This window comes from Rousettus aegyptiacus, unplaced genomic scaffold (genome assembly GCF_014176215.1).
Source record: "Rousettus aegyptiacus isolate mRouAeg1 unplaced genomic scaffold, mRouAeg1.p scaffold_m13_p_10, whole genome shotgun sequence".
Classification (NCBI taxonomy): domain Eukaryota; kingdom Metazoa; phylum Chordata; class Mammalia; order Chiroptera; family Pteropodidae; genus Rousettus; species Rousettus aegyptiacus.
Window position 1 is genome coordinate 67,005,217 of NW_023416285.1, and position 17,663 is coordinate 67,022,879.

Below are 17,663 nucleotides of genomic sequence, written 5' to 3' on the forward strand. Positions count from 1 at the left end.
GAGAGCACGCCGGGAATTGTGGTCCCCGAAGGCCCGGCTCAATCAGCGCACGCGCTCAGCGCTCCCTCTAACCGCTCCTCCTCTCCCCACCCCTGACACTCCCGGATAAGGAAGCAGCCAGTGATGCCACGCGTTCTGCGGCCCGTGGACGGGTGCTTCTGGGAGTTGTAGTCGTCAGGGGCAGGCACTGTCGGTAAGGAGACGTAGCTTTTCTAGGGGTCCACCACTGCAGTTGATTCTCCGGAACCAAGGGGTCAGTCGGTATCTCTCCCCTCACCGCGCTCCCTCAGAGGCGGAGGAGGCGCTTTCCTTTTCTCCCTCTCTCACTATCTGGTGCTGGATGCTCCTTGTCCCGCAGTCCATTTCTCTGCCTAGCCCTCTCCTTCGTCGGTCCATCTCCAAAGCCCGGTATAGCAAGCAGGGACGCGCCCTCCGGGAGAGACAGGGCCGCGACCTTTTCAAATCTTGTCCCCGCCCTGCGGAAACCCCTCTCATTCGGCACCTCACACCGGCTTCCCACGACTGCTCGCGTTTTCCCCGCCTCGGCGCTCCTGCGCTCACTCTCATTCCACTCTTCACCTCCCCCCCCCCTTTTTTTCCCCTTTGCACAGATGGAAGCTTCCTGGCGTCAGGTGGCCGGTGGCCGAGGCCGAGCCCGAGGACGGGCCACTGCAGCCCCCTCCTCAGGAAATGGAATCCATCTCCGCGGCGCCGGAGGAGGGCGAGGGAAGGGGTCTGTGGGCGCAGGTGGTCCTGGCTGCAGCCCCGGAGGAGCCGCGACCGCTGCGGCTGCAGGTACCGCAGCCCCGCGGGATCTGAAGCACCGTGGACTTCCGTAGCCAGGGGTGAGGGTGGCTTCCGACCTCCGTCTCACCTGGAGGGCTGCTAAGGCACTTACTCGTCAGAACTGCCTCTTCCTTTGCTCTCACTCCTTTTCTTTTCCTTCGGGAGTTTATTATTGGCCCCACCTCTCAAACCTTTTGGGCAGCTACTCTTTGGCATTCTAGGCAGATTCCCATCTTAATTTTATCTTATTTTTTTAATCTTTAATTTTAATTTTAATTGATATCAGTCTTTGTTACTTCTTTGTCCAGTGTTCTTCCCCTCACTCTGCCTACTGAATCCCTAGACCGAAAGTTGCAAATTGTGGCCCGGGGGTCTTATTTAGCGTATACGGTGGTTTGGTTCTGTTAGCAGATACTTTAGATCTAAATTGGTTCTGATCTTTTTTGTTTTTGTTTTTCCTTTTCTTTTAAAAATCTGGTAAGCAACTTTTCTTGTAAAATAATATACGTGGTTTTAGTTCCTTTGTATGTGGCAACAGTCCCTTGGACTGAGTAGCAGAAATCCCATTTAGATTGGGCTTAGAGACTCCATTTCACATTGTCTCTCTTACTTCTGGAGCTAGTTGTCATTTGCCCTCTTTACCTGATTGCTTTAGTTTAGTAACTTCAGTTGTCTGTATCCTGTAAGCACTTTAGCTGTGGTACTTTTCTCAATTCCTAGTTGTAAATTTCATGTCCTTTCCTGGATATAACTGGTGTGTCCTCCTCTAGCCTGTCAATAATGTCCAGGGCTGTGTTTTAGTGGAGCCTGAGATCATACACACGACTCTTAAATTGGCCTTGGTAGTGGAGTATTTGGGGCCACAGGAATAATCCTTGAAATCATTTCATTTTTGTGTTTGGAATGTGTTTTTCAAAATATATTTTTTGGAGGGAAGAGGAAATGGAGCTTCAGAGTGTTTATTCTCCAAAGCTGATTTAAAAGTAGAGAGTGTTCATACACACAATTTGAAATTTTCCTTACTTATAGAAGAGTGCATGGGGCCATGGGAATAATCCCTGATATTTTATTTTTGTGTTTGAAATGTATTTTTCAGAATATATATTTTTTGGGGGAGGAGCAAATTGAGTTTCTGAGTGTTTTTCCTCACTAAGCTAATTTTCAAGTTAGGTGGTATTCTCTTAGCTTTCATTTTCTAAGTTTATGATGTTGGTGGTGAGGTTAGCAAGCAGGGAGACCTGTGAACAGTTTTGGTAAACTTTCTTGGATTTTACAGGTAGTAGAAAAGCAGGCATTCTGGATGATTGAGATTTGACTCTAAGAAATAATTTATGGGAAGATTGCTTTGTCAACTTTCCTGGAGAAAATCTTAGGTAGATAAATTGATCAGGTTATGAATGTTTTTATTTTGTAATTCAGCCATTTAAAAAATATATTTAAGTGCTAATTTCCCATAATTGATATTCGACATCTCTTATTATATATCAAGTTTGAGTCATGTCTTCTAGCCATTACTTTTCTCATAACATTCAAAGATTCTTACATGGGCACTGTACATTTTCCTCCAGTTTTATTTGAAGTGCTACATAACCCTCAAAGAAACTGTCTGCAACAAGAAAAGGAAAACATTTCATGAGGAAATAAAAGATAAAACATCATTAAGTACAAATACGCCACCTAAAATAAGAAAGCTTATTTTGGTGGTGGCTCATCAATCGCAAACATAAAGTAAATTCCAAATTAATAATTAAAAATTTTAAATTAGTAAACTTAAAAAATCCTCTCAGTATGGGGCCTTATGAGTTCAGATCAATTCAATGTTTGTGCCGTCAATAGGAGTTTATTAGCACTTAGTCTTTGGTCTTTGGTCTTGAGGCTTTGAAGTCTCATTGGGAATGTGTTATGAGGTAATCTATTGGTTTTTTCATTTGTTTGTTTTTTGCATTTAACCAAGTAACAAAATGACAAGTACAGACAGTGCTAAAGAGAATAATGGAAGAGCTAATCCAAAACTTATTTAGCATTTCTTTTTGGAATAAAGTTGTTAATACGAAGCATATTTTCTGTTAGCAACATTTTGTGTGGATGAATGTTATTTATATATGTTTTGTGACCACATTTTAAAAAATTTATTTTAATAAGTTTCAAGTATACAGTATATTCGTTAGACATCTATATAGTTTGTAAAACGATTCCCCCAATTGCTCTGTCTCTTCCCTCACCCTCCACCTAGCCAATGTATTAATGCTAACTGCATTCCCTATACCGTGCTCCCCATCCCCGTGACCATCCATCAGCTACTAATTTATACTTCTTTAACCCTTCACCCCATTCTCCTAGCCCCCTAACTTCCCCTCACCTCTCTCTGTCACCAAATTATCCATTATATTTGTGAGTCTGTTTTTGATTAGTTTGTTCTTTTTATTCCTTAGATTCCGCATTTAAGTGAAATCATATAGTGTTTATCTTTCTCTGTCTGACTTAAATACCTTCTGCGTCCATCAAAGCAATATCTTTTTTCATCTCCTTCCTTTTCATAAGTAGAGGTCTTGTTTTCTTATCCTTTCAGCCGCTCTATCTTTTGGTTGGAGCACTTAATTCTATTCCATTTAAGGTACTTATTGATAGGAATGTAGTTGTTACCATTCTTTATTCCTATTTTTGATACATTTTTTTCTTCTTAAAGAAGTCCCTCCAACATTTCTTGTAATACTGGTTTGGTGGTGATAAATTCCTTCAGCTTATTTTGGTCTGGGAAGCTATGTGTCCTTTAACTCTAAATGATAGCTTTGCTAGATAAAGTATCCTTGGTTGTAGATCCTGGGTTTTCTTCCTGTCGTATATTTTGTGCCAAGCCTTTCTGTCCTGTATAGTTTCTTTTGAGAAATCAGCTGCCAGTCTTATGGGCGTTCCCTTATAAGTAATTATCTTTTTCTCTTGCTGCTTTTAATAGTCTTTCTTTATATTTAACCTTTGGCATTTTAATTATGATGTGCCTTGGTGTGGACCTCTTTGGATCCCTGATTTTTGGAATTCTCTGAGCTTCCTGGGGTTTAATGTCCACTTCCTTCATCAGGTTAGGGAAGTTTTCTGCCATTATTTCTTCAAACGCTGTTCAACATATTGATTTTCTTCAGTTACGCCGAACAGACAGATATTTGGAGCCTTAATAATGTCCCATATTCTCCTTAAATTATTTCTAAAGTCTTGGCATCTTTTGCTATTCTGATCGCATGTCCTTGGCATTCCCATCCTCTAGATAGGGCGTTTGATTCTTTTCTTTATTCACTTTGTTTATTTCTTTGTTTATTCCATTTAATATACTCTCATCTCAGATAATGTGTTCTTAATTCAGACTGGTTCCCTTTTGTAATTTCCATTTCCATTTTTATGTTTTTTATCTTTGTTGAAGTTCTTAATTTATCTACACTTCCCAGAAGTTCATTGAGCTTCTTTATAACCAGTGTTTTGAACTCTGCATCTGTTATGTTACTTGACTCCATTATATCTGGATCTCTGTTCTGTGCTCTCATATGGTTTCTCATTCTTTGTCTTCTCATTTTGGCTGCCTTTCCGTGTCTGTTTCTATGTACTAAGCAAAGCTCTTAAGTCTCCTGGTCTTATTAGTATGGATTTGTGAAGTAGGTATCTAGTGGCGCAGTCCTGAGAGGGGTTCAGCTGCAGGCCAAATTTAGCCCAAGCCTCTGCCCCTCTGAGTTTACCTGTTAAGATTCAGCAAGCAATCCACAGATGCTGTGCTTATAGTTGCCTCAAAAGGCCACACCAGAAACTGAGGCCAGCTCCCTCCAGTGTGAGTCTAGGGGCTGCTCAGCAAAGAGCACCTGACTTGCTGAGGATATACCTGGATGAGGCTTGGGTGGGGCCGCCAGTTGGAGGAGTGGAGTTTCAGGGAATCCTCTGGCCGAGAGACCTCTGTTATCCAGTTTGATGATGTCATGGCTATGGTGGCACTCTGTTTGGTACACTGGGAGTGGAGAAGGCTCAACAGGGAACAATGGATACCACAGGCACTTCTGTACAGTGTGAGTCTCTCCTTGACCCTCATTCCAACAGTGTCTCCCTGTAAGTCTCTGGTTCCCCCTGCACGTAGCTGAATTGGCACTGGTGCTCAGAGCAAGAAGGTCCGTCACTATGAAAATCTGCTCACGGACATGGTCCATTTAAGAGGCTTCTGCCGCTCTGTCTCACTCAGCCACTTGAGACCAGGCAGCCCCACGTCCTCACCCTGTCCTATGTTCTGCTGTTGCAGGGTGCTTTCTTGCATTTCTCCCTTGTTGTATGGCTTGTTCATCTAGGTCCCAGGTGATTTTTCCTTGCTATTGCTTCTTGTTTCCGTCACAACTTTGATTTGGTCGCCAGAGAGATGAACAGAGTCTCTATCATCTATGCCATTTTTTTCCTCCCCTCATGACCACATTTTAATAAAGGCAAAATGTCCTTGAGCTTTCTAAGACACAGATTATGTAAACATAGTGGGAAAACAGTGAATATTGTTTGGCCAAGCCAGGATAGGCTGTAGTGAGGAAGGGGTTTGTTTAAAAAAAAGCACCCACCTCCTGCTGAACTGAGTGTGTTACCAGTGAGCATGTATCCCACCTCCTAAAAAAAATCACTGTATATAATTTATTTTTTAAACATAATTTTGTTACTGTCCTTATCTTGAAATTATTTACCATTTTTTGATATTTTTATCATACCTTTATTATTGATTTGTTAGTCACTCAATTTTTAGAACAATTCATCACATTTAGCAGGATATTTAACAAAAGTCAAATTTTCATCGTGGTATTCCCTTTAGTTGTGTGACAAGAAATTTGAAAATACTTTTTTTCATGGATGATAATAAAATAGAATGCTCCAAAGGTGATTTTTAAATCTGTGTTTTAAAATAATGTGTTAGAACATCATGCCTTACATTTCAAGGGATTGTTTTGCAGAAATAAAACTCATTTTTATTTTCTTTTAAGCAGAATTAATGTCTCAAAAGAAATTTGAGGAAATCAAGAAGGCTAATCAAGCTGCGGCCAAAAAACTTGTTGAAGAACACTTTAGCTCTTCCTCTGAAGAAGAAGGAGATGAAGATTTTGAAGGAAAACGAGGAGAAATAGTTGCTAATACATTTATAACTTACACTACTCAGACAGGTACTGTATGATCTTTTAATTTTGGACTTTTCGATTTGATATTAATAAAAATATATCCCTGACTTTTTAAAAACACTTTTACTCTATATGGAGTAGTTTTTGCATCTTAAGAATGGACATTGTAGGGTTGTAGAGTTGATTTTTATATATTTTACTGCTTGAATTATATGTTACGTAACACTAATCTTTCTATAAGGCAAATAGTATGGCAGTGCCCCTCACAGCCTTAGAAGTTCTTCTCTGCATTCTATTTGGCATTTCATTAGAAAGTTAGGAGGGGGATGTGAAATCTCCCTGTGAGCTGAGTAGGGTCAAGTTGTTTCTGGTTATGATTTGAGTAGGCTTGAGGACTTTGATCACTCCTTTAAGTCTATGCGTCATTTTTTTCTTTTTCATTGTATTAAATGTGTCTTGAAGTCAGTTTCATTTCTCAACTTTATTCCTTTATATCTTTCAACTTTTGACTTTCATACTTTTTTTTTAACTAAGTCTTCCCAAGTTTAATGTGTATAATCACATTATATGTTGTTTATACTTGGGTTACTCTTAAAGCCATATTCATTTATGAGAGAGAGGAGCCAAAGTGATGCTACTGTGAAGGATTTGGTACTAAGTGTAAAAATAGATTATTTTAAAGGTAAGTGTTTTACACTTTCCACATTTTATACTTACAGTCATTAGAAACATTTTTGCATGTATTACCATTAGTTGACTTATTATACTGATGACATCATAGGGATAGGTACACATCATCAAGTAGGTTTCCAAGGAATTTACCATATTTGCTAAGGAATTAAAGATTAAGAAGCTTGACTAAGAAGTCTGGCTCAGCCAGGTAAAAGTTGATAAAGAATAACCTTAGGATAGGAGGTTTCTTGCTTCTGGAGGGCTTCATCATGGAAAGTAAACTTAAGAAGTTTTCTGCTTCAAGAGGACCTCATTTAAAACATTCTAGATAGAGAATGACTTTGTTTTTAAATAGGAAACTGATAGATGTAACTCAGTATTTCTTCCTAGTGTTTCGGAAACATAAGTTTTATTCATTTTTATTATGGCTTTCTACATGGTAAGGCAGTTTTTCCTATGAAATTTTGTGTCACATCCATAAATACTGATTGTTTCTTTGTGTAAGTAAGGATGTTTGATCACTTGATTTAAGAACAATAAATATCAGGATAATGAGATGGTTTTCATCTCATGTTAGAGAATTGGGCGTCAGAACTTTACCAAAGAACTTTATTTGTTTTGTCTTAGCATAGCCTTTGTGCTTTTGTGACTCTTCTCTCAAATTTCAGACTTGCATGTTCAGCTTTCTGATGGGTATCTCTCTCTTGCTGGCCCATGGACACATCAAACATATGTTGAGAGATACTTTATTTCTTCTCTTATTTTCTTTATCTCAATGAGTAGCACCACAATTTTCCCAGTCACCTATCTAAGCCAGAAACCTGGGAGCCCCGATGGTACATACATGGCATGAGTGCATTTCATTCACGATCACTCCTCCCCTCTGCCCATATCAGACATCTCATCCAACACAGCACTCTTTCCTTCTTAATCTTGACACGAACATCAACTTTTAAAAGAAACACAATCTCAATGTTACCGAGTCCTGCTGAATTTTACTTCCTAAATTTACTTCCTAAATTTCTTAAATCACCCTCTTCTATCCACTAACATTGCCATAATTCAGCCCCCTACAGCTGTTTAATATGTGAATTAAATCCACATGATAACTGTAAGGTAGCTATTACTATTACTATTTTAAAGGTGAGAAAACTGAGACATAGATACATTAGGTCATTTTTGATTTATCTACTATAACCTCCTCTTAACTGGTACTTTATGCTTTTAGTCTTGGCCTTCCTGTCCTCAATTTTCTTCAGTTGCTGGGGCGATCTTTTTAAAAATGAATAACTTCAAATGCCATGCTATCTACCTTGACATCTTGGGCAGTATACTTTATTGTTGCAGCCAAACTTTAATACAGTTTTCAAAGAAATCTTGCATAAATCTTAAAAGGTTCATCTTTATTTTGTTAAAGCCCGATTCATCTTGTTTTCTTGTTTTACCTGTTTGCTGTTAAATTAGGGGAAATTTCAAATGTTATACATTTATTAAAGCTAGCTATGCTAAAAAACAGAATAAGCATACCAAATATGATTATTAAGTCTGCTTTTAAGGATACTCTTTAAACTTCAGTGTTTATTTACAATAAAGCAATTATAATTTATAATATTTTATAGTTTTTAGAGTAATTTTATGTATATTTTGCTTACTATCCTTAATTATATTTGTAAATATTATGGTAGAGCAAATTTTTATAAGGTCTGTGCTTACTTAGATGATTTTAGAAAGTAAAGAATTATCCACATGTCCTATTAATTTTGGTGTCATGTGTGCTTTTGGTAGTTCTGCCTCTCATTTTGCTGTTACTTGGTATTTCTTGGACCTTCCTCTAGTAACCCCATGTTGCAGCTTAGCATAGTAGTTAAGAGGGTTCACTTTGGAGTCATACTGAAGTTGCTTAATTGTTCTGTGCTTTAGTTTTCTCTCTGTAAGATGAAGATAATACAGCTCATTTAATCCTCCTGAAATACTAATAGTACAGTGCCTGGCAAGTAAATGATCAATAATTGCTTAAAGAAAGTATAGTCTAATAACTTTTTTTTCCCTTAGAAGTTCATGCTTCTTTTTAAAGCAGAAATAGTGAACATAATTTCATGAAACAAGGTTATTATACTGTAATGATCTCAGGATCTTTTCATTCAACAAGTCTTTATTGAGAATATGCTGTGTGTCAAACAGATAAACACACATGCTTGTATTTAGGTTAAATGGGTCTGCTGAGCTTTGACTTTCAATTCCTTTCACTTAGCTTTCTGATATGCTTTCCCTTGTCATGACAGCTTCTTGCTCTTGCCTATGGCTCTGCCCCCACCAAAGTTGTTAAGGACTCCAACAGCAATAAAAGCAAGTACACTCTGAGAGAGGGTTAAGGTACTGTTTTTGAATCAAAGAGAGAAGATTTAATGCATGGACTTTGTGACCCTGTGGCAGCTCAGCCAGCTCACTGGTTATTTTTTTAAACTTCTAATTTTTAGCTATATTTTGAGCAATTGATACTTCTAGACAGTTCTCACATAATGTGCTATTAGTGAGTTTGTGTTATTTTCAGATATTGCTTAACATGGTTTTCAATTTTTAAATTTCAAGATGGAGATACTTGTGAATTAGAGAGAACAAAGCAGTATGTAAATGAAGCCTTTCAAGCAGGGGCTATGACATGCTTAATTTGTATTGCTTCAGTGAAGAGAAACCAAGCAGTAAGTTTTTCTCCTTATCTGTATTAACATATCTCCCCAAAATATTTTGTTGCATTTACAATACTTAACCATTTATTATGCCTTTGCTTATTTTTGTTTAAAAATGCTTCATTTGAGAACTTTATTGATCTTCATTTTATAAATCTGTAATTAAAAAAAATTATCACTAAATGAGCATCAATATTTTTAGCACTATTAATATAACTGAAGCATGTATCTTCAGTTTTAATTCACATATCAATTTGATAAAGCATTTTTAGTATCTTTATACTTTAGATATTCCCACTAATACTGAAATGTTAAAATAGACTATATTCCATTACTTTCAGCAGGTTTTAAAAAAAGATAGATATGGTCCCTGCTTTCAAGATAAGTAGAACATAACAGTGACACTTATGGTTTATTGGTGAGTTTCTCTTGTGCTAAAGGCACCGTGGAAAGTGGCTGGGGTCATTAGGGAGAGATGGATTCAGACATAACTCATGTAGTTATGTACTCAGAGGCACTATGGCCTAATGGCAAAGTTATCTATATGTAAATTTAAAGGAGCATTAATGAAGAATTAAGGAGAAGAGATGACTGAATATGATAAACTCAACATTTAGATATCAGATCAATCCATTGCTACTATAGCAGCATTACCTGCAGAAAGAAAATCAGGCCAGATGAAATAGGTTGGTCATATAGAGTAAATCAGAAATTTAACAGGTTGGATAGGATAACTTAGCAGATGCAAATGCCTTTGGAACCTGGAGTCACATCTGGTTGGTTTATTATAATTTCATCTTTAATGGATGAATAGTCTCTGCATGGGAATACAATCCCACCTTAAACACTTGCTGTGTATGTGGATTTTTTTTTTAAAACATCAGTGCTTTCTCCTTGGGAACTCAGCCAGGACATGGGTGTACTGCAGAAGTACTGGAGAGTTAATACTCCTTGGGGCAACATTCTACCACAGGGACTTGATAGATGAGTGCCCTAGCCTCCTCTTTATTAGGGATTGAGGCTGTGAGGCTGGAGTAGTCCCAGGAATGCTTTCCATGGTTCTTTACAGGGTCTTAGCAGGACGACACTTTGGCTCTTAGTGGTAAAGTTTAACAGCAAACCATTTATTGGCATTTTCCCTTCCCAGCTTGTCCCCCACTCTGAATTTTAGTCTTTTCTCAGTCATTGATCTGGGAGGAACTCTTAAGAAGTTGGGTTTTTTTGTTTTGTTTTTTTTAGTGCTACTGCCAGCTTATGCAATATACTACATGTCTGATTTTATTAAATAGTTACAAAATGTTATAATTAAAGGAGAACTGAATTTTGTCAGTTACATCAAAGTGTTGGAAGGTTTTAAAAATTAATTTACTATTACTCCTTAAACTTTTAAATTATACATATATATTCTCAAGGTTTCTTACCTAATTTTTAGAATTTAGCATTAAGTCCTAGACTAATAGGTTTTATATAACAAAAGGGCATTCCTTTGTAGTATTATTTATATTTGGACTAACCAAAATGTCCAACAATCAGAAATTGGTTAAATAAATTATGGTATATAAATCTACATGATATATTGTATAGCTATAAATATCATGTTGTATTTGATAAGGGTAAATGCTTATCCTATGTTAAAAGAAAAGGCTATAACATTTCGTATCAGTATAGTATGACCTCATTTTTTTAAAAAGTATGAATATATTTTTTAAAAATATTAGAGACTATCCAGATTGTTAGTAGTTATTCCTACATGAATGAATCTGGATAAGTAATAATATTTTTCTTAAAAGTGTTCTCCATTTAAATAAATTTTTATAAAGAACATTTCTTCTGTAATACTGGAAGGAAACTTTTTTTTTCTTTAATCCTTGGTTTGCTCTTGAAAATAATTTTGTGTGGTGTTTATTGTAAAGTATTGTATAATTATCAAAGAAAATCATTGCATATGTGTTAATTTCTGATATTATTGTCTTAGGTTTGGAGTTGTTCAGGATGTTTCTGTATATTTCACATGCCCTGTATCCAGAAGTGGGCTAAAGACAGCCAGTTTCTTGTATCTTCTTTGACGGATGATGATTTTGGAAAGAAAGATTATCCCTGGCCTTGGTAATTTTTCTAATTTAGTTAGACTATCAAATTGTAAAATAAATGAAAATCATAGCTCATAAGTTGCTTTATTGGCAGTTTCAGTATCCAAGTTTGGTCCTCAGTTAACCCTGTGGTTTGTGAAGACCTAGAACTCAGTGATGGCTTTTATTCCCCTCCAATTTATGTAACTACTAGTTCCTTTCAATAACTAAAAAATCATTCAGACTCTTTTTCCCTGCAAAACAACTTCTTTGTTATCCTTTTTAAAGAATTTTTTTTTCTACAGGACTAAAATCCTTTACAATTCTGGTACTTCTCTTCTGGAGTCCATATTAGTATACATGAGTATCACATTGTATAAGATTCTGTCATCTAACATTTTAATATTAGGCTTCTCAATTTTATCTTCAAAATCTCTCAAAACTGCAGGTATATATAATTCAGTCTTACTAATTTTTCTACATTTATTTTATTAGTTTGGCTTATTCATAATTACTTGATCCTGAACTTCGATTATATGTCTTAAAAAAGTTCAGGAGTGGAAACTTTATATCTCTGCTAAATAAAGACAAAAGCAAATTTATCCATACTGGCAACCTGAAGGGTAGATTTATTGTCAAGGTAATGAGGCATAAACATCAGAGGCTTTGTATGTTCATATATTCATTTTTGTAACTACTTTTATATTTGTAAATTCAAGTTCTTAACAGAGGCCCTTAAATCATATAAGGTTCAGGCTTCAGAAAACCTGGATCCGTATCGACCTCCCCTTATTACCATAAATAATGATATACTTGTAAAGTCGTGGTAGTGTAGTTTTTAAAAACATTTTAGATGCACTAGTTACTTTGTAAAAATAATTCTCAGTTATCTGTGAGAGATTTTATTCCCATATTACTAATGGGGCTACTGAAGTTAATTGAAGTAAAATGTGTTCAGACTTCTTTTTCTCATAAGCAGTGAAGCCAGGATATAGCTGTATTCTAGATATGTGCTGTCTAATACAGTAGCAACTATCCATATGTAGAATTTAAATTTAAAAAAATTATAAAAGTTCTTTTCCTTTCTCAGTTGTATGCATTAGCCACATTTCAAGTGCTCACTAGCCATATGTGGCTAATGAATACTATAATGGACTTGACAGCTATAGAACAGTTCCATCATCTCAGGAAATTGTGTAAGACAGAGCTGTTCTGGATGATTGAAATGGATTTTAGTAAAATCTTGTTTTTTACTAATATATAAATGGAAGAGAGTACCCTACAGAAAACTGAGTATTCTGTGTTACTTTATATTCCTGTCTCATGTCACTTTTAAAAAATGAAATTAACCAATAATTTTCCTTTGTAGTCCAAAATGTAGGTTTGAATACAAACGATCTGACACGCCTAGTAGGTACTATTGCTATTGTGGAAAAGTAGAAGATCCGCCTTTAGATCCATGGCTTGTGCCTCACTCATGTGGCCAAGTATGTGAGAGAGAATTTAAACCTCCTTGTGGCCATAAATGTTTACTCCTCTGTCATCCAGGTAAGTTATATCATTGTAATTGTTTGAGGATGGTTATTTCTTCTTATGCTGAGGCAAAAAAATTATGCAAGTTAAATTCAAAACTTAAATTTACATAAGAAAATATTGGAAGATAATGCCTTTTAAAGTACTAGTAAAGAAAACTTTAGAAGCCGCTGGTAGGGGTAGGACTTGAAAGTTTTAACTTGATTTCTGATTTCTTTTTTTCTCTCATTGGCTTCTAGGGCCCTGCCCTCCTTGTCCAAAGATGGTCACAACTACTTGTTACTGTAAGAAAGCAAAACCCATCCCTCGTAGGTGCAGTGCCAAGAAATGGTCCTGTCAGCTGCCATGTGGACGAAAGTTGCTTTGTGGACAACATAAATGTGAAAATCCTTGTCATGCAGGTGAAAGGTCATAACTTTTAGCCAAAGTCAAAGTAGTCTCTATAGCTTTTATAATGTTTCTGTGCTAATTTATCATTATGATTTTAGGAAGTTGTCCACCCTGTCCAAGAGTCAGTAGACAAAAATGTGTTTGTGGTAAACAAGTAGCTGAAAGAAGCTGTGCAAGTCCACTATGGCACTGTGATCGAGTAAGTATATATGTGTTTTGGGGGGTAGGTATTAAAGAATTAGAAATGCGTATTAGGTTTAGTTGGTTAAAAATAGAGAAAGAATGATAACCCAGATGGATTATATTCACATTTTAGGAAACTCTTTCAATTTAATATTGGAAAGGGGGGTAATTTTTTTCCAAATAAACAGCTATTTGTTGAATTTTCGATTCAGTACATATGTACTGTCTTGCTAGCTCTTTCACCCTCTTCAACCAATATCCCTCCCCACTTCTTGAGTTAATCTAAATGAGGAAGTAGGATTGGTTTTATAGATTTGCTTATTCTAGAATTGGCATGGTTTTAGTATCATTTAGAAACCTTTAGTGGGTGGCCATATGAAGCTGTATATACTTTTTTCCTTTATCATATTTTAAAAATAAGCTCTTTGATGCATAAGAAATATGTGCATGTATAAACATGATATAAATCTGTATATATGTTTATATATATATATAATACCTATGTAAAATATAAAATATAACATGATGTGCATAAAGAAGTTGCTTATATGTGATTGAAAAATGGATTATGTCAGGTATAAAGTCTTTCTGGTTAACTTTTAAGTCCTTCATTAGTGCTTTTTGCATTTTATTTTAGGTATGTGGGAAAACACTGCCATGTGGTAATCATACATGTGAGCAAGTTTGTCATATTGGTGCTTGTGGAGAATGTCCTCGATCTGGGAAAAGATCCTGTCCTTGTCAGAAGTCAAGTAAGACTTTAAACGTTCAATGGGATATGATCATTTTTCATGCTAACTAGAGTACTTTCTTAATTAAATTTCTCTGGGAGTTCACAATTTATTTTCAATAATAATACAAATTTGATGTGTGGTTTCTGTACAGTTGGATGAGAAGACAATATAGGATGTGGATTAAAAACTCAGACTTTGGCGTCAGACATATCTGGGTTCAAATCCCACCTTCATGAACTATGGTTTTCTTAGGTTAAATGGGGGCAGCGATAGTACCTTCTTCAGAAATGATTGTGAGGATTTAGTGATAAAATGCACATAAACTATTTAGTGTACTGCCTAACTCATAAAGGAAACGTAAGACTCATAAGCTGTTGTCTTGTGTATCAGGTTATAGACAAATTTAGTTTGGGTTGCTTTGAGATAGAGGCTTTTTAAAATATTTCTATATCGTGGAATTCTTCATAGAGGTTTACATGATCTTACTCATTTCTTTAGATAAGTATTTCTGAAGTAGTTAGCTTATAAAAATGAGCTTTTTGAGGATGGTAACTTGTCATGTGGCAAGTTCTTTTTAAAAAGCATTAACTTTACAAATATTAGGGATAATTTTCATTAATTTTTTTTCCAATAGTTATGCAGATGCAAAAATTCATAGTCTGAAAGGGCTATCATTCTTTAGGGAGCCAAAGGAACATGGCCTGTCGTTAGTGCTTACTATCACTAGTGCTTACTATCTTACTATTAACATTAACTTTTCGTGTGTTTTTTAGAATTTTCTTTGCCTTGTACAGAAGATGTACCAACTTGCGGAGACAGTTGTGACAAAGTACTTGAATGTGGAATTCATAGATGTTCACAGCGTTGTCACCGAGGTCCTTGTGAAACATGTAGACAAGTTAGTCATTTCTTGTAATAATTACTTTGAAGAGCTATCTATTATAATATGTCAAATGGAAATGTACTGTAATTGTTTTCCATTACTTAGTTTCATAAACATCTGTGTCATCTGGTTGAGTGTGACCTAATATTTATGGTGAAGAAGCAGGAGAGTATGCCAGAAATCAATCCAAAAATTACCTTTTGTTTGTTTTCTCTTGGTAATAGTTTGAACATTCTTATTTTTGTAGTCTAGAGTGGAGTAATTTGTTCCCAGAAGACATTCAAAGCAATGATGAATTAGGCATAGTGATGATGGAAAGAAACAAATGCCTAGACTTTATTGAGACTTTAAAGTAATGTATGTCCCTTTGGTTATGACTGTACTACCAAGTCAACAAATTAGCTTACTAGATAATCCAATTTTCTTGCTTTACTATAACAAGATGTGCAGATATGGTGTAACTAGATGTAAGTGATTTTAATGTGTGGTGTCATTTTACTATTTAATATCAAATTCATAATTTAACAATGGAAATTCATGTGAAATCTTTTTTAGGACAAAATAAGATACAAACAAACATTTCAGGAAATTTACCTTTCGTTTTGGTAGTCTTTCTTTCATACAAATTTGTGTTAAAACTTTCCTTCATTTTTTTAGTAATTATAGAGATTACAATATAAAAAAAAATCAGGTTAACACAAGTTAGTTTTTATAGTGTTTATTTTATTCTTCCAGGAAGTAGAAAAGCATTGTCGTTGTGGAAAGCATACAAAACGAATGCCATGTCATAAACCTTATCTGTGTGAAACTAAGTGTGTTAAGATGCGTGACTGTCAGAAGCATCAATGTAGGAGAAAGGTATGTGTAATAAGATTGGGACACTAATTTAAAAATTGTCTTGAATTTTTCCTTTGTGGGCCTGTGATAAGCACCATCTTAACATGTTCCTTAAATATTCAGGCATATTCTATGCTCCACATATGAAATGTTAATAAATATTTTAGATTGATCCTGATTGTTTGTATTAGTGGGAAATCTTACCAAGATTTTTAAATGAGAAGGGGCTCTTTTTGTCCTGTGTATAATTCTCTCAGCTGGGTCCTTGAGCTGTTTCTGTTCCCTGACTTTAAAACATCATATTAGTGTTAAGAATGATAGTTCATTTGGTGGAAGAGGCTTAACTTCTGTTGTGATATCTTATTTGTAGACACTTGGTTCAGTACATGGTCGCCTGGAATATTTTATTGTGTTCATAGATTTGAGGCTGTTTTAGGTCCCTTTTATCATTATGAATTATCTCTGATAAGAGTCCTCGCTCTTAAATCTATCAAAATATAGTGATTTCAGCTTTCTTTTGCTTAGTATTAACAAGGTATATCTTTTTTATTCTTTTACTTTTAACTTATGTTTTATACTGAAAGTGGTTTTCTTATAGGCAGTTCAGATTTATTTTATTTTATCCAAGCCAAACAATATTTGTCTTCTGATTCAAGTGTAAATCATTTACATTAATGTGATCTTTAATATGGTTGGATTTAAATCTGTTATTTTACTATTTGTTCATCTGTTCTTTGTTCCTTTTCCCTCTTTTTCTAATTTCTATTTTATTGGATATTGTTTTTCATTGATTCCATTTTAACTCCTTTTATTCTCATACATTTTATACCCAAATACAATGTTTTTGAAAAAATACGAAAAATGTAGTCTTTTATATTTATCATCAAACTCATTATTTTTGGTGCTTTTCATTTTTTAATATTAACCGAGGTTACTGTCTAGTTTCATTTTCTTTCTATCTGAAGTACTTCCTTCGTTAATTCTTTCAGCTTTTGTAAAATATCTTTAGCCTTTGTGAAAAATATTTTTACTGTCAAATTCTAGTTTGATAGTTTTTTTCCCCATTCTTTAAAGATGTTGCTCTACTATCTTTTAGCTTGCATTTTTTTTTTCAACAATGAGTATGCTGTGATTGTCTTTTTTCTCCTGTAATTTTTTTTTCCTTTGGTCATTTTTAAAGATTTTTCTCTATTACCAGTTTTCAGCAACTTGTATTCCTTGCTATAGCTTTCTTTATGCTTCTTTAGTTTAGTTTTTGTTGAGCTCCTTAGATCTGTGGGTTTATAGTTTTCATCAAATTTGTGCAATTTTCAATCTGTATTTCTTAAGACTTTCTCACACCTGTTGCGTTCTGAGACTGCAGTGATTTGTATGTTATGCTACTTGAGGTCTCACAGCTTACTGATGCTCCATTTATTATTTAGTTTTTAAGAATTTCTGTGTTTTATTTAGCTTTGTCTTTAAGTTCATTAATTTTCTTGTCTAATCTGTTTTTTATTGCATCTTCTGTTTATTCATTTCAGATGTTATATTTTTTCATTCTGAGAGTTAGATTTGGGTCTTTTTTTTTTTTTTTTTTTTTTTAATATTTTCCATGTCTGTCCTGAGCATGCTCATGCCCTCTATCTTGAATATACAGATGGACTATACTTACAAGGTCTATTTTAATGTCCTTGTCTACTAATTGTATTATCTGTCATTTCTGGGTCTGTTTATTGTTGATGAATTTTTCTTCTTCCTTTGTATTATATCTTTGTGCTTCTTTGACT

At 35.2% G+C, this 17,663-nt stretch overlaps 1 protein-coding gene across 1 annotated transcript in view; it reads left to right on the plus strand.

The window, feature by feature from the left end:
* Window positions 1-183: 183 nt before the first annotated feature.
* The window catches only part of NFXL1 (nuclear transcription factor, X-box binding like 1), a 49,524-nt gene continuing 32,044 nt past the window's right edge, over window positions 184-17,663 (plus strand). The window contains 12 exon segments of the mRNA XM_016161204.2: window positions 184-253; window positions 612-798; window positions 801-845; window positions 5,778-5,951; window positions 9,168-9,277; window positions 11,241-11,371; window positions 12,704-12,882; window positions 13,107-13,268; window positions 13,356-13,456; window positions 14,078-14,192; window positions 14,948-15,072; window positions 15,793-15,915. Coding sequence (XP_016016690.2) covers window positions 612-798; window positions 801-845; window positions 5,778-5,951; window positions 9,168-9,277; window positions 11,241-11,371; window positions 12,704-12,882; window positions 13,107-13,268; window positions 13,356-13,456; window positions 14,078-14,192; window positions 14,948-15,072; window positions 15,793-15,915 — 1,452 coding nt within the window. The 5' untranslated portion in view covers window positions 184-253.